The sequence below is a fragment of the Antedon mediterranea genome, chromosome 7, assembly GCF_964355755.1.
Source record: "Antedon mediterranea chromosome 7, ecAntMedi1.1, whole genome shotgun sequence".
Classification (NCBI taxonomy): domain Eukaryota; kingdom Metazoa; phylum Echinodermata; class Crinoidea; order Comatulida; family Antedonidae; genus Antedon; species Antedon mediterranea.
The window spans coordinates 23,468,990-23,494,029 of NC_092676.1; the positions used below are offsets into that span (position 1 = coordinate 23,468,990).

General features: G+C 33.8%; 1 protein-coding gene across 2 annotated transcripts; it reads left to right on the plus strand.

Moving 5' to 3' along the window:
- The first annotated feature begins 1,866 nt into the window (after window positions 1–1,866).
- On the plus strand, window positions 1,867–24,983 carry LOC140054189 (popeye domain-containing protein 1-B-like). Of its 2 annotated transcripts, none has more exons than XM_072099092.1 (4): window positions 1,867–2,800; window positions 16,874–16,979; window positions 17,773–18,209; window positions 20,733–24,983. In XM_072099092.1, exons 1-3 carry the CDS (start codon window positions 2,319–2,321, stop codon window positions 18,169–18,171), a joined length of 987 nt encoding a protein of 328 aa, XP_071955193.1. In that variant the 5' UTR covers window positions 1,867–2,318; the 3' UTR covers window positions 18,172–18,209; window positions 20,733–24,983. The 2 variants fall into 2 exon arrangements, with proteins under 2 accessions (XP_071955193.1, XP_071955192.1); XM_072099091.1 differs by having other exon boundaries at window positions 1,868–2,800; window positions 17,773–18,127; window positions 20,733–24,981.
- Window positions 24,984–25,040: the final 57 nt, after the last annotated feature.

The window sequence follows — 25,040 nt, forward strand, 5'->3', positions numbered from 1 at the left end:
TTTTCTTATAGTAGGCCTACAACCGTTTGAAATTAAAACACAAAAAATCACTGAGCAGTTCCGGTTGACCTGACCCCAAAGATCATATCACTATTAGGCCTACGCCTTTTTTCACTTACGCCTCCCGAAGCTCTTTAATAATCAAAGAAATAAGATAAGTAAAACAATCAGAGAAGTTACCCTACTCTTCCCTCATTTCTTTCCTATAATTCAAGTCAATTTATATATGGTCAAATACATATATAACATAGCTTGACATTTTAGGTCTTCTTTGCCATTCCAATCCTTTATTTTCTTCATTTGCTTTTTAGGAATGTTGCCCCTCTTATTTTAATAATTTTTACTGTTAATTTTTATTTTCTATGAAAGACAAGAGAAATAAATGTTACTTTGATTGATTGATTGATTGATTGCCAAAAAAAGTAAAATGCTAAAACAGTGATTGTTGATATAATATTATAAAATGGTTAACATTTTAAAGGTACAGCATAACAAAAAGAGATTTAGATACGAATGCACAGTGATCAATAATTATTATAAACATGCTAACATTCTGACAAGGTAGTAAAAAACGGGGAAGAAATACTGAATACTGCATTTTATCCGCATGCACCACGTGACAATAAACGATATGATATGTAATATATTATATTTCTCACGGAATGTTTGCATTTGCATAAATCATAAAACTGAATAAATTGAAAAGATAAGGTCTTTTTTTTACCAGAGAAAAAAAATCCTGAAAACCTGTTAAGGCAACAAATTTGTTAACGGTACACACACGTTAAAGTTAAAATTATTCATTGATTTTTTACTGCATAAAATATTAATATCTAGATATCATAAAACTGTGTTAATTTTCTGTTTGTACAAATTATTCATATCTGTCTTGTGACAGGTAATTATATGAGGCGTCGGCGCTCCATATTTACGGTGTTATATTTAGAATGCTATCGATTGAATTGAAATGATTTAAAATGTTGGTGTTTGATTTTTACTGATTTATAGCTGTTTTTAAAAGCATTTTTTAGAGATATCGACTAAATCAAAATGTGTATATAATTGCAGGAACTAGGATGGAGAGTTTAACGAGTGCGCATGCGTTAGATGATTATCATTGTCATCATAATCAATTTCATCTTAAGGAAATTCATTATAAAATATTATTTTATTTTATGCAATCAAAACAAATACTATAGCGATAATTACCGCCACTTACCGGTTACGATTTGGCCCATATAAAATAAATACGATAAATTCTGATTTTATTCTCATTAGCTATGATACGTTAATGCATAGGCTACTAGGCCTATGATGAAACACTGCAATAATAATTAGTCGACTCAATATATAAATCATATAGTGATAGTGATGATGACAATCATTAACAATAACATCATTAATTACTTTTACGTGTATATTGATAATACTATAGCTATTTATTTCTATAATCATGAAAATGTAGGGCCGAATCACAAAATATATTTATTACCGCACGAATAACACTAAGATAAGAAATCCTAAAAATATTATAATTTTCCGTCACCACACTTCAGTTTGTGTAGCTGTCCTTCTCTCAGTCAGCGAATACACTCGCTGTAATAAGATGAATCGTGACGTCATCTCATACTTGTCATTCCATTCAGCTGAGGTTGTCGAAATTTTTATCAATAATAAATTTCGAAGGAACGAATATTCTATTACAGACACTATATGTTATATGGTTTATGATAATATCTGCGAATTTTTTTTTTGACGCGACCGATACGTTTGTATAACATATTCAGTCTCTGCAATCTCTATGCCTAGCTCGTCTTAAAATTAACATGCTTGAAAATTACAATACACTTCGACAGATGGTTCGCTGTATAGTGTACGTTGAAATATATGATTATTTTCTGCACTCTGATAATCTCGCTACACGTAGAAAGTTTGGAAATTAACCGACTTAGACAATATTTACAGAGCTAAGACCCTCCAGGATGATGACTTTTAATTAATTAAAACAGTATTATTATCAGTTATACACGCGGTTGTCATTTTGAGATATTTGTCTATTTTTTGTCATCGAGCAAAGAGGTATCTCAGTGGTATCTTCAACATTCATGTTAAAATATAACATGATCATCATCACCATAATTTCACGCTGAGTTCGTTGCTACGGATACCTGGACTGTGCCTCTAATCAACGGGGTCATACCTACGAGAAAGAATCGACTGCAATCGTGAGAGGACGATATTACCACGGAAGATTTTTTTTTAGTCACTGAAAGGGAATTTACTAGAAGCTGTGTTTGGTGGACGTTGTAGTTAACGCGATGGCGGAGGATGAGATTTATTTGAATTCGCCGAAGGTGCCTTGTGAGGATTGGGATAAACAAAATTCCCTATTTCATTTAGGATGTTTTTGCCTTACTATAGGTTACTTGACTACCCCGAACATAGGAATTGCCAGGGCTTTATGGCTTCGCTGTTGCCTAGTTATCGGTTTGTTCTTCCACGTTTTATGGGCAGGCCTGGTGCTATGTTGGTCCGACCTTTTTGCTTGGAGCTTAGTTTCGTTCGTTATAAACATTCTGCAATTGACCTATTTGATTTTTATAACGAGGCCTATAAAACTAGATGAAGATATAATGGAACTACATGAAAAGTTCTTTAAACCGTTTCATATTTCGATTCAAAAATATAAACGGATGTTAGATCACTATGGTGAACTTTGCGAAATAGATGCTACTGGTCATTATGCACTTGAAGGTAAAACAAAAGCTGGGAACAAACTTGCAATTCTATCATCTGGCAGGTAAGAATCAACTAGAGTAAGAACCCCTCGATTATGGGGGCACCCTATTATAAAGGGGGAACCTCTATTAAGGGGCGGGGGAACCTCTATTAAGGTGGAACCTCTATTATGGGGGCACACCTATTAAGGCGGAACCTGTATTATGGGGGCACACCTATTAAGGGGAACCTGTATTATGGGGGCACCCCTATTAGTGGGGGGGGGGGGGCACCCTATTAAATGGACACCTTTATTAAAGGGATACCCATACTAAGGAGTCACTTTCCCATGAAACGAACAAGGGGAATATATGATTTATGTATATACACTTTTCGTACATTTTTCAGCCGATTCTTGAAACTCTATCTGTCAAGATCATACTATAAGCAAAAGTGCCATATCAGTGAATCTTATCATCGGCCACATAAGCCTAACAACCTACAGGCTCCATGTATTACATAATTTGACAATGATATCCATGCCATGGAGATAAAATACAACAATCTGGTGCATTTTTGTACAAATTTATTTTTATTATTTATAATTATTATTATTTTTTTTATTAAAAATATTTTAATTTCTGGTATTGGTAAGGTAATTTAAATTAATTAAAAATACAACAAGTATGATTGATTATGGATGCATCCGCTATCTATTCATTTTGGCCTAATAATCATCGATTGTTCTTATATTCATTATTCATTATTTCAATCGTTTCAATGCCCACATATAATTTCCATAAATTAATTTTGGTGTCTATTGGTCACGTATTTTTTAAACAGTTGGTAGAATTTTGCCATATTTCCTAAATTTAACATCATAATTTATATAGTTAATACTATTATAATATTACGCGCTGCACAGATAATATCTCACAAAGACTAACGTAAATAACACATTTTCCATAAGTTGCAATTCATCAACTTTACGCCGGTGTTTGACTGTGATGTTACAATTATTTATGCATTATACATTACGCCGATAAGATGAACTTATTTTAACATTTATTAATAGATTACAAATAGGCCTAGCTGAGAGCTGTGTGTGAAATGAATGACTGTTTAATAATTGAGCACGGCTTCGTTTTATACCGATATTGCGCGTCCAGAATCATCATCGCGCGATCAATCAAAATATTGTTTGGTCAATAGACTCAATTAGTAGATAAATTCCTCGGTACAGTTCGTCACATAGTCATTAATCTACCGGAGAGCAGAACTTGTTAAGTGCACCAGTCATCAATCAGACGACAAAATGCTTCCATCCGATGAAATGTTGATATTATTAGGATTTCTTTCTGTTATGTTCTGTCTAATATTCGCTTAATGACAACAGCGCGTGCGTTTGTTGATGAGAAAAAATAGTTTTGTATTATGAGGTTATATACTTAAATATTTCTTGTTTGAATGTCATCATTTTTACAATTGATATTTAAAAATACCATTGGTATATTGTTATAATCGATTTATTTGTATATGAACTCAAAAAGAAAATATTTGTCGTTGATGGCGCATGATTGATTACAAATTGAGGTAATGCATGTATTGTTCATGTTGACGTTGTGCTCAAATGCACTGATGTCATTAACATGTTACTTACATTACAGTATATCAATAACATACTGTACATACGAATTATCGTAATGAAAGCAAATCAGCTACCAACGATTTACTTTACCATCATTACAATAACATTAGTATCCTCATCATGATATAATCTCTTTCATCATTGCCACTGACAACAGAAAGTTGACGCGTGCGTAGTATGCGCACAATACGTGCGCGTACTAAAGCCACACCGTTGTCAGCATTTGAACGCGCACAACACTATTTGTAAGCATTTAAACGCGCGCGTCAATTTTCATTATCAGCATTTGAACGCGCGCGTCAATTTTCATTATCAGCATTTGAACGCGCGCGTCAAATGTTGTGTCCCTTTGTAGTGTAATCGCAAACGTACACACATTATTGTATTTATCAGAATAATAATTTTACTATTAGGCTTACAATGTAAATACCGGTACTAATTAAAATATGACTTTCAGCAAGTCCGTTCATTAAAAAAAAGTTAAAATAACGTGAATAATTTTGCATACATAATTCACGTTGTACTGAAGCGATTACTCGTTTGACAGTTCGGAGGTCTAACTTTAAAAAAAAAGTTTAACTGAAAATTATACCTCTGTGACGCGGCTACACTAACGTCATCTTGCAGAATTATTAATTAGTATTGAGAAACCCAGGAATATCATAACATGAATTAGATTGGATTATAAAATAGAAGTAATTGGCTTAATACTTAAATGACCTACAAAGGCACGACATGAATACATGAGAAGGTAATATTAAAGGCTTATGTGGCCTTTCTGGGCTATGACACGATTTGAACCCCCATCCTGAATAAATAAGCACGACTATAACAACACTGAAGGCTTGGACATTGAACCCACATCCCTGGGATAGATAAACACCCCACGTCCATCCTAAAACTGCACCATTAACGGTTAACATTAACAAAAAACAATATTTTGAAGAGCTAAAACACTAGTTTATTTTTTCGTTTGATTGGCCTAGAATCCCGTAAAAACCTATTCATTATTGTAGCATAGCTGTTTTATTATTATTTAATTCAGAATTTAACTCTTGTAATTCAAATTTAGGCCAATCTACCAAATCATATAAATGTATAAAAAGGCATGTCCTACTATTATCTCTCTGTAACAACTCAGTGAAGGCCTACTAGTCTAGTATTTATTTATATGGAAACTTAAACATATCTCTCTGTAATTCAGTGTAGGCCTACCAGTCTAGTATTTATTTATAAGGAAAATTCAAATATTTGCCTCCGGAGCCCGAGAGAACCTGACTTCACTATTTTAGTCAAGAGCGTACTTAATGTTCTGAGCCATTATTGGGTAGTGTTTTCACAGCAAACAATGTTAGATCACGACATGTGTTAAAGAGTAGGCATACAAATGGTGTTTGTTGATATCGCAGCTAACACAATATTTTCAAACTACTTAAATCGACTGTCATCTTTTTCATACGTAATGGCTTTCTCTGACTAATTTTGGTTACATTATATTCAATCATTTGCAGTTATTTAGTATGTAACTTATTGTAAGCGATTTGTATGATAGAAATTGTCATCTTATAACATTACGTCACATGCCAAAAGCCATGCATTAAAGTATTAGATTTAATATCTCGGCTTTAATGTCAAATTGAAAGTTAATTTTACATACTTATGGAAGGCAACTATCGTCATAAAACAAATTGGTTATACAAGATTGAATTTAAAAATTTCAAATGTAAAATCATGTCTTTAACTTTTATAAATATCAATGATATATGTACCTATGCTGGCACGTCATCCTAATGTGTATTACGATGATGGCCTTTCATATGTAAGACTTGGATTTAATTTGACAGAAATTGTTTAGCATAATCAATAAATTATTGTGATTAAAAACAATTTAAAATGCGTTTGTTGAACTAATGAATAATTATTATAAGTAAATGAATGAAAAGTAAGAACGAAATCTTAGTTTCATTTTTTATAAATATCCGTAAAAAACTACGAAGTAAGAATGAACACATCACACTATACGTAATACACTTTTATAAACGTTATTACTGGAAAGATACCCACTCTATTTTGATACCCTTGTGTATGGAAAAGTTGCGAAAATATCAACTACAGTTTGCCGCCATTTTGGATCCAAGATGGCGGATAATTTTTAAATGTAGTCTAAACCTTCCCAGTGATTGATTTGATTGATTGTTACTCGGTGTTTCACACGTCAGATAAATCCTATTTAATCCGGATGCAATCGGATAAAACAAAACAATCCTAATACTCCAATGTAAGAATTAGCAGTTAATGCAAATCAACTAAAAATTGAAAAACTATAAATTGTCAACGGATCGCGTACGTGCACACAAATAAGATTTTAAGCGGTTCATAATTTCTATCAGAATGTGAATTAATCGACATTCGATGGCTCAAAAACCGTAAAAATTGAATGCAATGAATAAATGCATTTTGCATTCAGTACACTGTGTAGCCTTCTAAAAAGATAAAGTTACAACTGTAAACATCATGTGAGGCGCATACGTAAATACGGGGCGCCATTCGGGACATTACTAATGTGGGTAATTATATATTTCGGGCAGGGCATCAATAATTTTGTACAGACTATACCGTAATAAATATAAAACCGTAAATAAAAATACTGTTAAGTGTTATATTTTTCTGTATTGCGTGTGTAATTTAAGCATCAAGGAAAAACAAATTTCATGTTTGCCTTGTTGTGGTCATGACAATTCAGTTTATCTTATCTTATCTTACATATAATAGAATTACGTCTATGGAGTACTCCATGTTCTATACTATACGACGTATTATTTTGAATAATTCGCAATGCTCCAAACTGCGCCCCGTACGTAAAGGCCTAGTTTTGAAACAACAAATCCAGACTTTTAAACACGTGGATAACTATAGTAGGCTATCATTTTAATTTTATCACAGGATACTAATATTAGATAGCTTTAGGGGACAATTGCTATTATGAATATATACAAATATCGGTTTCCCGGATGTTATATAATATAACTAAAGGATTTCTATATAATTATTTAAATTGGGTATTTAACCAGATTGAACAAATTGGACAATTAATAAATAGAATGAATACATATTTTAGATTATAACACGGTCCCTTATTAGATTGCTAATTATTCTAATTCTTAATATGTTGAAATTTTGATAAATGTACAGACATATCTTATTATCAATGTACCCTTCTATCCGTATTCTCAACATACATCGGGTGTCATGTTTCTGACGAACAATTTATTCATATAATATTGAAATGCAAATTGATATTCATTGAAAAAGACACAGAGACAGTGACAGAGTCACACGGAGAATTGAACCAACCCCTGCGTTTATACATGTAGCTTTTGGCCAATAATACCATTAATGCTCATTAGGTTAACCCTATAATGTCTGAGCTTTTTATAGAACTAGAGCACATGAACAAATTATGATACTTTCAAGTACTGTATTATGAATTTGTTTTTAAAGTTGTTTATGCTTACTATCTTGTATAAATTAGCATGGTCGTTTTCAATACGGATAATAATGCCAGCCGATTTTTGTACTGCGTCATGTTTAAACCTCTGTCTACACTATCAAACTAGTTTGACAACAAAATTGTGATGTGCCTAAATATGGTAGTGATATACCCAAACATGGCAGTGATATGACATCATGTCCATATATGAGCACATCACATTTTTTTGTCACATACAATTTGATAGTGTAGACAGAGCTTAACAACAAAAAACTGTGGCGTCGTTTCATGACAGAAAAAAAAGTTAAATGAGAAAAAATAGTTATTTAAAACACTTTGACACAACTTAACAAATCAAATTAACCTTGTCTCACAGGCTGGCATTTTGCACACCATATCCAGGACGTTGCTATATCCACCAGGCCTACTGACCTGCAATGTTAACGCTTGCAGCGCAAGTTAATTGACCAATCACACGCGATGGATTATTCGAACTGTCGCTTGTCATTGGTCAAATTTACGTTTGAAATAGGAATATTATATATAGTGTCGAAGTGACTTAGTATTGTCGAAGAATATAACTATAAGCACCTATAAGCAGTTACAGCACTTAACTCATCAAAATTGTAAAAAAAAAATAAACGCGTTCATTGACTCTTTTAAAGAGACTTTAAAAAAAAATGTTATAATCATCTGCGGCGCCATGTTCCATGAAGTGTCGATTAGTTACTCAGGTCTCGAATCGGAATGCGTCGCATTAGTTTACAATGAGTAATGTTTAATATAAATGATAATTAATATTCCATAATTACATTTGTTAAAATAATTGCATATTCAATGTGCCACAATTAAACTTTAATAATGGTTTGTTTAGCTTTTTAACGAGCTAGCGTTTTACTTTTCACGCAAATTTCTTTGCAAATTCTTGTTCTTTATTTATTAAGTGATGGGGATTGGCTTAAGCTCTGTTTACACTATCAGAAAATTGCCCAAATATGGCAGTGATATGCCCAAATATAGTAGTGACATCATCATGTCCATATATGGGCACATCACATTTTGTTGTCACATAAAGTTTGATAGTGTTAGACAGAGCTTTAGGATAAAGCTGACATAGCCTGTTAGGTTGGGTTACATTATAAGCCTATTATTCTCATGATAGTGTTCAACACAATCTCAGGGTAGGCTAACAAATCAGTATCGGTAGTCATCTACCCAGATGAAATTAGCATGGGCTTCAATAAAGTGTGACGTGTGCCCAAATATGGTAGTGATATGACGTCATCGTGTCCATATGAGCACATCGCATTGTTTTGTCACATAATAATAGTGTAGACAGAGCTTAAGACCAGGAGTTCATGTTCTATGCAGGCTGCAAGAAAGCAACGAAAGTTACAATATTATAGTCCATATACATGATAGGCAGTTACTATAGCACCGCGTGTAAATATTCGTGAAACTCGCAAGGATCCGTTAATTGCATGAAGCATAATGGCCATAAGTGTAAAAGGTCTACTCGCGAAGCTCTTGAATTTTTACGCGAGTATTCCGAGTGCCGATATATAGTAGTAAAGTGTACAACAATACCCTAGGCACATTGCGTTTATTACAATTGAGAAATTAAAGATGTATTGTCCCTTTGACTAATTCCAAAAAAAAATAAAAAATAATAGATTTCGAAAAAAGGTGGGTCATTTAGAAGTATCATAATAATTATTAACTATCACCAAAAAATTTTCGGAAAAAAAAAATTAACTGAAATACAGACGTTTTTTTGGTAAAAAAATAACTTTGACTTCCAGTCAAAGTTTTCAATCAAAATATATCCCATAATGAAACGCGCTTGTTTGGCTACTCTGTATGCATAATCATAAAACTTCCTCATGATCTGTGTGAAAATACCTTCTTAACCGTGACGAGTTGTAAACAATCCTAATTTAGCATATGCATAATGCGTACTCCTGGTTTGAAATCTTTGTTTACTTTCGCTCGTGACGATTTTCCAGATGAAATGTCATCAAACTAATTTACCTGTTAATTACGTAAACTTGTTGTTTTTGGCTCAAATTTTCGACTTAAAGTGAATAACTTTAATATTACTTTGATATGGCCACTTTAAATTTAGAATATTTTGACCTTCATTTTTTTGTGTTTCAAGGGACAATACATCTTTAACTAAATGTAATGGTTTTGTATGAATAATGTCATGCCAGCATTGTATACTGTTATAAGTATACAATTTATCACTCTGTCTTCATAAACTTACACTGGATTTTGGCTTCGATATTTCGAAAACCATTAAATAAATCATGGCAGTCAGGCAGCAAATTAAACATGACCAATAAAGACGTTAATGAAGATCCCTTAAGCATAGTATGAGATATGCAAAAGCCATGTTGTATATAAAACTGGAAAACATTATAACTTAAACACAGATTAAATTAGATAGTGACATTTCACGGGCTACAAATATCCAGTCCACGGGTTCTGTGCATTTACTCCGGCAATGAAATGTCTGCTGAAATGACTTTCTCGTTTGTTCTATATTTTGGTATTTCATTATTAGAAGTGGCTTTATAACATACAAATGCATAGATTCAGTTAGGAAAGTTAAATAAGAAAGTTACCCTGAAGTAAGCATAATGGGTAAATAAACTCTCGCTTGCAGAAACCGTTAATGTGTATATATTATATAGACATGTATAGGTCTTCTTAATTATAAAACGGAATGAGAGATACTGAAACTACGCATGCGCGCGACTGGAATAAATTTCGATAATGATGAGAGAAACTAAGAGTAACAACATGAATCTCCACTCCATTTTCAACTCTCCTTTGATATACAGTCGCCAACAATTTCATCACCTAACTTTTTTTTTGTATGTTGTTCAAGTCAATTCTACCCGATATGAACCTACTGACAGAGATAACGTTTATTAAAAGTGTTTAATACAGATATACTCGTTTCTAGATGACTTGCAATAGTCAGTTGGGCCCTATATAGTGACAGCTGCAGGGATTGCAGTAGAACCCCTCCTCAGTGGACATCCCTATTAAATACCGTAAACATGAAACGAATGGGGGAAATGTAATTATGTTTAACACTTACGGTCAACGTTTGAACAGAACTATACTTCTCATTTTGTACAACCGAGAGCAACATAGGCGGCGCTGTTCGCGAAAAGGACTAACTGGGTATGTCGCGATATCCTCGGATACGTGTCACACGCGTAAAAAAAACAATACAAACCATCCCGTCTCAAATAGATTCCGTTGTCAGTAGGCTATTCATATAAATAATTCATTTCGGAGTTCAGAAGGTGAACACGTTAAATAAAAATCAATATTTCATTTATTGTCTGCAATAATATTCATAATTGAATTGAAATTAAAAAACATTATGTCATTTTATACATTATTTATAATGCTTTATCTGCTAATTATTTTTATGCAATAAAGTTTCTCGCCGACGATCTCTCGGCCTACATTGAAGGATTAACGAAAACATTAAGTACGCAGTATTAATAACGCCGCAATTAGAGCCGTTCTCGACAATTCTATAAATCGTTCTATTTCCAGATAGCATTGAATAACTTAAAAAAACATCAACCTATCCTTTTGTAAAAATCATCAAATTGGCATAATGTGTAGACTAATTAAATTCGGTTGTAACATTAATCTCAACTCATTAAAACACCCACACATAATCACATGATAGTGCATGTTAATGATATATTCAACATTTGCAGTATTTTTTTGTTTGAAAGAACCATAGATTCAATAATATTTTTACTTCAAAATGTATTGTTTTTAGATCCTTTGGTTCAATTGTTAACGATTTAATCTAAACAATATAGGCCCCTAATTCGTTATTTCGTTTAATTCGAAATTAAAGATGTATTGTCCGCCTTTTTTAAATACCATTTTAATGTCACATAATACCGTAGTTATCCACTACTGTATGACCAAAAATTGATTTAGGCCTACCTGAAAAAACTGAAATTTAAAGCAAAAAATGGTCAAATTGGCTGCCATTTTTTTTGGTTAAATTTAACCATTTATTGTGTTATATTATAAGTGAAAACATAAACTATTCAAAATCTGATTTAATTAATCTTCATTTTTCATGTTTTTGAGGGACAATACATATGTAAGCGGAATTCGGCAGTGTGTTGCGTCGCTAATCTCGTTTGAACAATCATATTAGTATAGTTATAGAAAAAACAATCGAATTCAATCACATTCAACTTTATACTTTTCTTAATATGTTCTCATTTATCTGCAATTTCAACTCTATGTCTTCTTTTAGGTGTACTTTAGCCTACAGTGCATTCTTGAAATCTCAAGCGCGGTCAATGCAGCAGGGTGAACCATGTTGGCAGGTGAAGGCCTGTCATGTCTTGTAACTCAACACTGATATATCGATACTTATCCATGTATCTGTCAAGAGTTACATATGTAAATTCGACAAAAAAATTTGGTTCTGGACATGAGAATGTTCATTATCATTATCGTATTGACTGAAAATTGCTATCATAATGCTTGGCTCTTTTGTTTTGTGCTCAGATACCGTAGTTAAATTACGATATACACAGCATTAAAAAATGACGTATACCCTAGTTTACACACGCACGTCATTATTCAGTGCCTGTATACACGTCACTATCCCATTCAGTGATGTAATTTTATCATTATCGTATTACTGACAATTGCTATCATGATGCTTGGCTCTTAAAAGTGTTGTGCTCAGATACCGTAGTTTTTCACGCTGCTGCTCTAGCCTGCTACGTCCCATTAGGACTACTCAATCAGAAGCTAAAGCAAGCAGCAGTTATAGTTCTAAGGACGACATTTTTTAGAAAATGGAAACTCCACTATAATTTATAGATATCCAGCTGCTAGACCCAAAAACGTCTGGGAAAAGAGTCTATTAGGACATGCTAAAAGTACAACTCCCAAAGCATTTCTGGTATTTATGAGTTCCATTTGACTGTAATACTGACTTTTGACTGTAAATTCACTGTCAGATATTCATTGAATTATTATCAAAACAGTCCATTAAAGTTTGTGTTTGTAATAGGATACTTCAAACTTGAAATATCTAGGGTGATGAAGTGACCCCCAGACTTCACCTTAGCAATACAATTAACTAAAGTGACAGAAATGGAGTATTCACTTCTAACAAAAAAATAATATTTATTCACATATAAAAAGAGAAAAGAAACCCCAAAACCATTGTCTGACAGACAATTTAAGTATTTGTTGCTTTAAATTACATTTTCAGGTAAAAACTATTAGGCCTATGTGACAATAAAACGACACATTCAAAAACATTTGAAATAAAAAATATTTTTCAATAAGCGAGCAGCGTTTTTTGTAGGAAATATTTCTTGTTTAAATTACGATATTATACAGTATTAAAAATGACGTATAGTTTACACACGCACGTCATTATTCAGTGCATGTATACACATCACTATCCCATTCGGTAACGTGTCGATACCAATACGTTTAGAGTCGACCGTCGACCCGTCGTTACTAGGGTCACACCCACTCCGGTCACAAAGATGGGTCATGACATTTTTTTTTTAAATAAAAGTACAGTTAGGCCTAAATTTGATTCGCTACGGTAGCAATTTAAAATAAAAACCTAAAATATTTGTGTTTAAAATATCCAATACATGATCCTATAAACTATATCTGAATAGGTCGACTAGCAAGTTTCTCCATTTATACGATGTCGCATTTGCATAGACCTATTATCTATTTTATATGTCTGCTAATGACAATCAATAAATGATATTCCTGCTTGAATACATAATTAGTGCTCGCAGCATAAGATGGTATGCTACGCATGTCATTATCCACTTCTAAATCTTTAGGCTGTCTCTGGGCGCACATGATTCAGAGACCATACAACCGATATGAGATCAAACGTGTCCAAATAATTATGTAGATATGATAATTTCTTTCCACAGAGATTGTATTATGCATATGAAATATTAAATTGTATGAAATTGATAATTACAATTCGAAAAAGCAATTAGTGTAAGACAAATCAGTAAGCCATGATGTGAAGAAATGATTTCCAAATATGGAAAGCTTTTTTTGGTGCGGTTCTCTCTTGCTGGGCAGACAACCAGGTGCTATGGCTCGAATAGCAGACGAAAACAAGCATGGAACACTTTAAAACACAAAAAGTACAAGAGAACGCCATGTGTGCACCTCGTTGTTACAGCATCCAAGTAGATATTGTGTTAACAGCAGTAATGTAAACCCATTGAGAGCGGCCAGTCATTACACTAATTTAGCTTGTTAAGCACTCTCGAGGCTATATTTTGTAAAACACCAAACATTAATTAATCGATAAAACGAATAATGAATTCAGCTGTTGGGTACTCATGTCATTTAATAGGATTAAGCTGTGTGATACTATAGTAATGTATAACGATGTAATTTCAGTCCAAACAAGCGCTTCTTTATATAATGATCTTTTAGATAATAATTTCCTTGGTTACATACACGTTTGTTTTAACACATTACATCTGTTACCATGTGTATACAATGTGTAATGTGAAATACTAACGTATTTGGGATGATATAAAGGGCAATAATTAACTAGCAACAACCCCAAGGCGAAACAATCAATTTGGTGCGCAAGTTCAACAGTTGATAACATAGTACAGCTTTTTGTACGCGCGCGTAAACTTTGTGTTTGCCGTACGTACGCGCGTTTGAGAAGTGATCAAAATGAAAATTACGCGAATAGGCTTACAGTTTAACGTTTAAACAACTACGCCAAGATAATTTTATGTAGAAAATGTTAATTTATATTTGCTAGGATATTGATTAAGTATTAAAATAATAACAATATGCAGATATAAAAATAAACATGCTAGGACTCACATGGTTACATTTTAGTAATCTTAAAAATAGATAAATGTCATTTAGCTCGGAACTATAAAAGAATTAGAAATCTCTATAGAGTTTAGGCTGATGGATTTGTAAGGACTTAAGTCATAAGTCAATGAGTCGTATCATGGAAGGACTACATGGTTGTATGAATAGGACATGAAGTTCAAAAGTGGAAGGCTGGAAATGTATATGAATAAATATATATGTAACAAAACATTAAGTCAAATGTTTTCCATTACAAAAACAAGCTTAAGTCAAAGTATAATACGCATGATTTAGAGTGTTTAAATACACCTCAGACGCAACACATGGCATCTATTTCTAGTTCAGAAAAACTTTGGGTTTAAAGTGAAGTTAAGAATGGCACAAATACACATACACATAAAAATAATTCTTTAGATATTTTTAACTGTAATTTTTCTCAATTTAAATGTATTATTAATGAAATTATTTAAATTTTCTTTTTAATTTGTATATATTTATATTGGCTCATTTTTTATAGTTTAGTTTTTATTTTCAACCTGTTATTGGTGTTTTACACTGTTGGTTTGATATAAAGAATAAAGAATACACAATACAGATACACACAGAACCTGGCATAGAAACAACATTCATTTCAACAATTTGCCAATTAGGCATTTGGTGAAAAAGAGTCCTAACTTATAACCATTCTCAAATAAAATTAGATGAAATATAGTTTTACTGCTTGTGTTGTCGGCTTTACGTTTTCGAACGACGGTACGCCTATTTGAAAAAAAAAGATATAACACAGAATGCTGTCTGCAGTGGACAGGTGTTTAATTATAATAAATCTGTTTGAAATTACATTTCTGGATAACCATTATGAAATCATCATCTAGGCCTTATATAATCATGAACATTTAATGAATTCTTATTATATACAAGTTTCAGGTAAGACTTAGACTTTCCCCAAGTTTGTAGTTATTGTATTTTTTATGTTAGTCCCAACAATCGGCGTTTCGATTTTCGTCCTAAAACTACAGTTTACGGGCTCAAGTAGTATACGTATGAAACGCCATATATGCCAAAATGTTTATCTTTTTACTAATATTAAGTCAAAAATCTGTCTAGAACCTAGACTAGGTCTAGCCGTAACACAAGAAGATTCTATAAGCGTACTACATTTCAAATAATATATAATTTTGTATAACCATCATTATGTCATCCACAACCATCAGTGTGTGTAACCTTAACACAGTTGTACAGTTTTATAAGAATAATAGTATGTTTCCACAATAATTCTTGTATCATCAATCCTCGTTAGCCGGCAAATGTTCGTTTACCACCGAATATATTTGACATCGTCTGTGATTTATTTGAAGTTGAAGCACGACAACATACCATGGGGAGTTGCAATTAATGCACACGTCACTAATTTACCTAATTAAGGCGTCATAAAGTGTCACAGTTTGCTTCAGTAATTCTATACGCACAGTAGATCAATAGTAGTGTATGACAGGCCAACTTCGACAAAATGAAGACTATACAGAGGAAATAATTGACCCATGGGGAACTTATTTCTCCATGATCTACCTAAGCCAGTCTACACTAGACAACTTTACCAAACATTTGTTTGCAAACTTCCAATATTTGGAAAGGTTCTCAGACTATGTTAATGGCTGTATTTTTGTCTACCTGTAATGTCACATGACTACAAAACTGTGATTTGCAGAAGTTATAAATTCCAGCAAAGTTTGTCAAGATTATGGCACACTTCTGCAAATTAGATTTCTGCAGTTTGCCCAAATGTGTCGACTGATCTACACTCAAATCTTTGCAACATGTTATTGCCAAACTCGGTGTTTGCTCAAGTTTCAAAATTAAAGTTTGTTAGTGTGATGCTAGTATAGACAGGTTCAGATCAGTTATCAACAGGAAACATGCAATGATAACAATTTCTTCTCTATGGAATCCACTTTTGACTCTAAGTGAGTGAAATTATCTAAGAGTAGTTTAAAAACTCATTTATTGAGCAAATTTCAGGATTTTTTTGGAATTGGCGCTATATATATACATCATTCACATCATTTAAATTTCATACCTATTTTTGGTTGTTAAATAGAAATACTACTTTATTTCAGAATGTGTGTGACTCATGGAGATGTATTTCTACACTATATAAGACCTGGGCAGTTCGTAGATTCACCGGAATGGTTAGCAACTGATGGAACTAAACGGACATTTCAGGTAAAGCTCTCTACACTAGCCAATTTTAATTTGAAAATTTGAACAAACTACGAGTTTGGAAAGAAAGTTTTACAAAGTTTGCTAGTGTAGACTAGATGATAAATGACAGCAAGCTGCAGGAAACTAGTTTGCAGAAGTTAGGCCGTGCACGTTCTTGACAAATGTAGTTTGCTGAGGTTTGCGAACTCAGCAAATCAACTGGTAGACCTACTTGGCAGTCGCGGTCCTTCACAAGTGGCAAATTCAGAGTTTGCAAACAAAAGTTCGATAAAGTTTGCTAGTGTACACGAGGCTTAAGCTCTGTCTTCACTAGCAAACTGTATGTAAAAAAAGATGTGCCTATATATGGAAATATCACTACCATATTTGGGCACATCTCACTCCAATTTGAGTCTAGACAGAGGTTAAGTTTGTCAACTGACACTAGTAACCTTTGGAACACTTCCCTTGATAAACTTGGAGTTTGCGAACAAAGTTTACATTAGCAAACTTTGCAAACTCAGGTTTCGGCAAAAATTGTTGGTGTATACCAATTGACAAAACTAGTTTGCAAAAGTTACGCCGTACCTTCTTGGCAAACTAGTATACTGATGTTTGTGAACCAGGATGGTGTTATCATGTAGATGACAAAATAAGTCTAGTCTTGCAGTTTACAAACAGAAGTTTAGGTTCCTAATAAAAAGGAAACCGTCTGTGTAGATAGTATTTAAGAACCTCTCTAAACAGTGACAATTTAACTGACTGGGAAGGAACATGGTTGTTATGATGCTTGATAGTTCTTTTCTTGTTCTAGGTAACTATTACTGCTGACGAAGACTGTCGATACGTCCAGTGGTCAAGAAGAAAGTTAGAATCCTTCCTTAAAAGAGAACCTTTCATGAAAGTGGTTATGCAGACTTGTGTTGGTAAAGATGTATCACAAAAGTTATACGCTATCAGTCAAGGCGAAAAACGGATGCCAAATGCCACACTCCGATCACCTTCTTCACTGGAAGAGCAAGACGATGTGGAATGGATGAACGAGGATACGGGCTTGCTACGTCACAAATGGGAGCCAGTAGTAGACGATGATGACGAATTCAGACGTGATAGTGATCAAAGTGCAGCTTCGGCGGTCAACATTCGACAGAGCATCGCATCAGGAAGAGGTGTTGAGTCTACAAACGATGATGGCGCACATCGCACTGCATAGCCGTTCCCATTTTTCACCGCATGTATATTCATTGCATGGTAACAGGTTCACTTTAGTGTGATGCATGTAACTCAAGGGTTCCCAAAGGGGGAACTATTTGGCACGGTCACTCGTGTAAACTATCAAAAATTGTTTCCCAAAACGGCAATGTAATCGTACCGTGCGCAAACAAAACCTTATCTAGACGCAAATAGGCTTTAGACCAACACAAAATTTCTCAAAATATATAAATTAGGTATAACTTTACGCTAAAGCTCTGTTCAAGGACGTGAAGCTTTGTTCCCACTAAGACGCAACGCAAGGACATAAACCGCAACGACGTAAGACGCTACGCAAGCGTTTCGCCCAGCGGGTTCGCCCAGTGGGAACCAAGCTTAAGCGCAAATCATCTCATCGTGATTGGTCAATTACTTGTGTTGAGTTTCGTCCTAGTGGGAAACAAGCTTTTAACTTTTTTTTCGGGGTTTACTTTACAATAAACTGACTGCCCGCCAACTGGTTCAATACAAAATGATTGAAACAATAATCACGTATAGAGCGCTGTATTTCTGATTCAGCATTTTCTTATGAATTGGACTCTGTCAGAATTGATATTTTGTATACATGCCTCGAGGCATGAAAGTTCTATATTCCGAACATATATAATTATCGTCCCACAGACAATACGTTTTGATTACTTTCCATGACGTTGAAAGCAGCAACATGAAATACATTAATGCAGATGAGAGCACGCACGAGCGGTCACGCGCGCGTAAATGACTGCGCATTTTCGGCGAAATATGTATTAGTCGTCACATGACCAAACTTAATTACGATTATTACAGTATAATTAGCTTCAACATGCATTGCTACGATTTACGGCAGCTAGGAGACACATTCGGGACCCAGCAAACTTGTCCCCTTAATTGTTTCTTCTGAATAATTTGGCCTTATAAGGGTATCAAATGGAAAAGTGAAATTATTATTATAATCTAGCACGACGTCATTGCGTACAGAAAAATAATCATCCATGCGTATTAACCAAAATGTTTGATTTTTATGAAAACACACGCGTAAAGCTCTGTCTACACTATCAAAGTTTATGTGACAAAAAAAATATGAACATGATGATGTCATATCACTACCATACTTGGGCACATCACACTTTTTTTGTCACACTAGTTTGATAGTGTAGACAGAGCTTTAAGCTTATGGCTACGATAAAACCCCGACAAGCCCTCATCGAGACTTATACGAACATCGATTCCACTGTATATAATAAGCCATATATATTAATAAATGCTGCTATGCAAGTTTCACGTAGAGGTAAAATCCATCAATAAAGGTAATATTACTAGCTACAAATAATTCGATATAAAATATTTCAAATATCGAATTATTTGGCTTACACGGATTTTGTTAAAAACTATTTCAGCATGCACAAATACATGTGACATTTAAAAATCGATATATTCTTAATTGTGAAGTAACGGTACCGTAAATATTTTACCATATTTAATAATTAATTTTTCTGACCTTATTGCCTTATTGTGTATTCATAAACGAGTTTGTTTATACGAACGCAGTGATATTTAGGTTGAAATGTTGATACAAGGATGTAATCATATAATAATTACTATAATTCAGTGTCACGGTCCATATGGAAAATACCATGAAGTACACAATTCAAATACTGAAAACCATATGGTTCTGTTATATTTCTAGGTTTAATGCCATTGGTCATGCCCAATAAATTGTTGCGTATTTAAATTGTACCACAGTACACAAGCGTAACGAATATACACATAAAATTGCGCTATGATACTACGACTACCCTAAATTCAGAGATTAGCATCAATAATGCTACATGTATGAATTTTATTAGATCATATTATTTTATCGTTCACGATTCGAGCAAAAATCGCGTTGTATTGTAAATGTCAAAAAAGATTTTCTATACATTCTGCACTTTATGTTAGTGAACACCTTTTATATTTTAAACGTTTCAATCTGCCTTTTCCTACTTTATTTTGTAGTGCACGTTTTAGATTGTAATGAAATATCCATATATACATTTCACATAAAGTCGTATCGTGTAAATACATTCGCCATCATGCCGTCGTCCTTTTATAAGACCTGTAATCACGTCCCGCGCACGCACACCGTCATTACCTACCGATTCGCATTCTATTCATCCCGACACGTGCTTGAAACACAACCCCCCATCCCTCCCTGAGCCTATACAAAATAAAAGTTCCACTACTTTCTTTCCAATGTTCAACACAATACAAATGCTAAGATTGTGTATATCGCAGTGTGTATATATACAAATCATATTTATTATTACAATATTCTAATATACTTGGCAGATTTGATTGATTTTGCAAAGGTCTTTAATAGTTTAATGATCTATACTTAATTAATGTTAACCATTGCCAATTCTAGATCACTCGCCATACCCTAGGGCAATGTCAATGTCAACTGTTATAAAACTATCTTTCCAAGTCTTCCAACACACCATCATATCGTAAAAGGTAGAAAACTCCAAATTTCTAAACATTCATTTCGTCTTATTTTTATAGGTGAAATGTTGGCTAGAAATCACGTGATGACACCATTTGGAAGTTTTTCCGAACATGTAACATCTGTGTAATCAGACGATAACTGGTCATTGCAAAAAAAGAAAAAGATCTTTCTTGAAAAGTTACCAGTAAGGACGCGCTGGTGTGAAACTATGGGTTCATTTCTGTTAAGAACACCAACGGACGAAAACAGTTATGATTCCAGATGACGGTCGGTCGGTCTGTCCGGTCGTCTAGTTCTAAGTTGTACAGATTTTTGAATGAATTTGAGATTTTGTGGATTGCTGAAACGTGTATGTATTCAATTTGTAGCCACGAGTAAAGTATGACGGTGAAACCGATAAATCAGCTAGACATGACTTGATATATTTAACACTATCAAAGATTTATTCATCAACATTTTGATTTATATTTTTTTGCCATTTTTTAAAGCAAAAAACACATTTTAAACTTTTATTTAGAATTTGTGTGACATTGGTATCGATTGGATTAAAGTTTATATTTTTTTTTCAATTTATTTATAAACTCAATTATTTCTCTATATTAAGTAGGCCTAAACGAGGTTCACAAATAAAGCATTCCATTTTCGTGAGTTCGTTTGGTAAAATTTCAGTTACAAATTCAGAAAGAAATTACGGCGTTTTACCACCCCTAAACTGCCCTAGCTACATTGTTTTTAAAATCCTAACTCTTGTCTAGGCCGAATCTACACACCTAACACAAGCAATGGTTTCTTCGGAAATTGTCATCGTAAAAATAAATTATCTATTCATGTTTAAAATAATTGCCAAATAACATAGGCCTATAATCAGAATTGGTTTTTTTTAAATGATAAAAAAATCATGGCTTTGGACAAGTATACATGGTGTAACTCCACTTCAAATTGTGCTATAGCCCCTAAGCTAATTTGGGCGTATACTACAATACAGTAATTTAAATACAAGGAACGCACTCCTCCTATGCAATATTTTCTTGTATATCTATAGTGTAAAATTCGATCAAACTATAATATTTAAATTCATGTTAAAGGGATACGGATGCAATGTACACTTTTAAAAGTTATATCCTAACATATTTAGCATGAATATCATATAAATATAAACTTACACTATGATTATTAATTAAATTATATAAAGCAATAATAATATGGAAACTGTATATTTACTAAATATTTAAGACATTTATTCTCCTATAAATGTCGCTCTGGGTTTATTTATATTTTTTATTGCTTTTTAAAAAAAATATTTAAAGATCTATTTGCGATGCAGTGATTGTTGTGATAACTGTCTTGTTATACGTTAACTTGTATTATTCTCTATACATTAATGCAGTATAAGAACCCTCTATTAGGGGACATCTTCAAAGTGTCACCTTAACAAAGCGTGTTCCATGAACAGGGTTTGTGCTTTATAGCGTTAAAACATATTGTCCCTGATTTGCTTAAAGGGAAAGTGTCCCTCTAATAATGGTGTTCCCTAAATAGGGGTTGGGTTTAGCGTTAAAACATATTGTCCCTGATTTGCTTAAAGGGAAAGTGTCCCTCTAATAATGGTGTTCCCTGAATAGGGGTTGGGTTTAGTGTTAATACATATTGTCCCTCATTTGCTTAAAGGGAAAGTGTCCCTCTAATAATGGTGTTCCCTGAATAGGGGTTGGGTTTAGCGTTAAAACATATTGTCCCTGATTTGCTTAAAGGGAAAGTGTCCCTCTAATAATGGTGTTCCCTGAATAGGGGTTGGGTTTAGTGTTAATACATATTGTCCCTCATTTGCTTAAAGGGAAAGTGTCCCTCTAATAATGGTGTTCCCTGAATAGGGGTTGGGTTTAGCGTTAAAACATATTGTCCCTCATTTGCTTAAAGGGAAAGTGTCCCTCTAATAATGGTGTTCCCTGAATAGGGGTTGGGTTTAGTGTTAATACATATTGTCCCTCATTTGCTTAAAGGGAAAGTGTCCCTCTAATAATGGTGTTCCCTGAATAGGGGTTGGGTTTAGTGTTAATACATATTGTCCCTCATTTGCTTAAAGGGAAAGTGTCCCTCTAATAATGGTGTTCCCTAAATAGGGGTTGGGTTTAGTGTTAAAACATATTGTCCCTCATTTGCTTAAAGGGAAAGTGTCCCTCTAATAATGGTGTTCCCTGAATAGGGGTTGGGTTTAGTGTTAATACATATTGTCCCTCATTTGCTTAAAGGGAAAGTGTCCCTCTAATAATGGTGTTCCCTGAATAGGGGTTGGGTTTAGTGTTAATACATATTGTCCCTCATTTGCTTAAAGGGAAAGTGTCCCTCTAATAATGGTGTTCCCTGAATAGGGGTTGGGTTTAGTGTTAATACATATTGTCCCTCATTTGCTTAAAGGGAAAGTGTCCCTCTAATAATGGTGTTCCCTGAATAGGGGTTGGGTTTAGTGTTAATACATATATTGTCCCTCATTTGCTTAAAGGGAAAGTGTCCCTCTAATAATGGTGTTCCCTGAATAGGGGTTGGGTTTAGTGTTAATACATATATTGTCCCTCATTTGCTTAATGGGAAAGTGTCCCTCTAATAATGGTGTTCCCTGAATAGGGGTTGGGTTTAGTGTTAATACATATATTGCCCCTCATTTGCTTAAAGGGAAAGTGTCCCTCTAATAAGGGTGTTCCCTGAATAGGGGTTGGGTTTAGCGTTAAAACATTATATTGCCCCTCATTTGCTTAAAGGGAAAGTGTCCTCTAATAATGGTGTTCCCTGAATAGGGGTTGGGTTTAGTGTTAATACATATATTTCCCCTCATTTGCTTAAAGGGAAAGTGTCCCTCTAATAATGGTGTTCCCTGAATAGGGGTTGGGTTTAGTGTTAATACATATATTGTCCCTCATTTGCTTAAGGGAAAGTGTCCCTCTAATAATGGTGTTCCCTGAATAGGGGTTGGGTTTAGTGTTAATACATATATTGCCCCTCATTTGCTTAAGGTAAAGTGTCCTCTAATAAGGGTGTTCCCTGAATAGGGGTTGGGTTTAGCGTTAAAACATTATATTGCCCCTGATTTGCTTAAGGGAAAGTGTCCTCTAATAAGGGTATTCCCTGAATAGGGGTTGGGTTTAGCGTTAAAACATATATTGCCCCTCATTTGCTTAAGGTAAAGTGTCCTCTAATAAGGGTGTTCCCTGAATAGGGGTTGGGTTTAGCGTTAAAACATATATTGCCCCTCATTTGCTTAAGGTAAAGTGTCCTCTAATAAGGGTGTTCCCTGAATAGGGGTTGGGTTTAGTGTTAAAACATATATTTCCCCTCATTTGCTTAAGGTAAAGTGTCCTCTAATAAGGGTGTTCCCTGAATAGGGGTTGGGTTTAGTGTTAATACATATATTGCCCCTCATTTGCTTAAGGGAAAGTGTCCTCTAATAAGGGTGTTCCCTGAATAGGGGTTGGGTTTAGCGTTAAAACATATATTGCCCCTCATTTGCTTAAGGTAAAGTGTCCTCTAATAAGTGTGTTCCCTGAATAGGGGTTGGGTTTAGTGTTAAAACATATATTTCCCCTCATTTGCTTAAGGTAAAGTGTCCTCTAATAAGGGTGTTCCCTGAATAGGGGTTGGGTTTAGTGTTAATACATATATTGCCCCTCATTTGCTTAAGAGGAAAGTGCCCCCTAATAGGGGTTTCCGCTGAATAGGGATGTACCTGTTCTATTGTACAATAGTTTACCATTAATATTATTTAACATTTTGCATATTCGTATCAATAACATTGTTTCATAATTTCAAATGAACAACTTTCTTTTTCTAATTCTGTTTTTTTTTGTATTCTTTTCGTGACGTGTTTTTATCATAAATACACTCACGACTTTTGATTATATTTTAGTGGATAGAGTGAACTGACATTATAAGTGTGCATTATATTTTGTCATTATAAATGATTTTTAACAAAAATAAAACTGTATCTCTTGACCAATCCGTGTAAATTCCTATTTAAAACTCCTCAAAGCCTAACTAATAGGAATCGCTGATAACGGTATTAAAATATGAGCTAGTATTTTAAATACATCACTATTATATAATAGTGTACAACCAATCAGCCATGAGTATAACGTATAAACTACTTACGTAATATTTAATGTAAATTAACAGTTATTTATAATTCTAGATCATAAAGTCATTACTACATTTTTTATAAGCAATGTAATAAATATTTACTACTATAACAAATACGCTGTTTTTATCATTAATGTTAATAAATTCAATACAGGAACTGGTTTTGTAATCGATTTTATCTTTCATTACTTTTGAATTGCTCATTTTTTTAAATAAATATTAGTAGCGTGGGCTTA

What these genes read in the sequence shown, in the direction of transcription:
- LOC140054189 (XM_072099091.1), top strand. Translation starts at nt 2,319, where the DNA reads ATGGCGGAGGATGAGATTTATTTGAATTCGCCGAAGGTGCCTTGTGAG. An exon ending in GCAATTCTATCATCTGGCAG is followed by an intron (nt 2,801 to 16,873) that starts GTAAGAATCAAC and finishes ACTTTATTTCAG; the next exon opens with AATGTGTGTGACTCATGGAG. An exon ending in GAACTAAACGGACATTTCAG is followed by an intron (nt 16,980 to 17,772) that starts GTAAAGCTCTCT and finishes TTCTTGTTCTAG; the next exon opens with GTAACTATTACTGCTGACGA.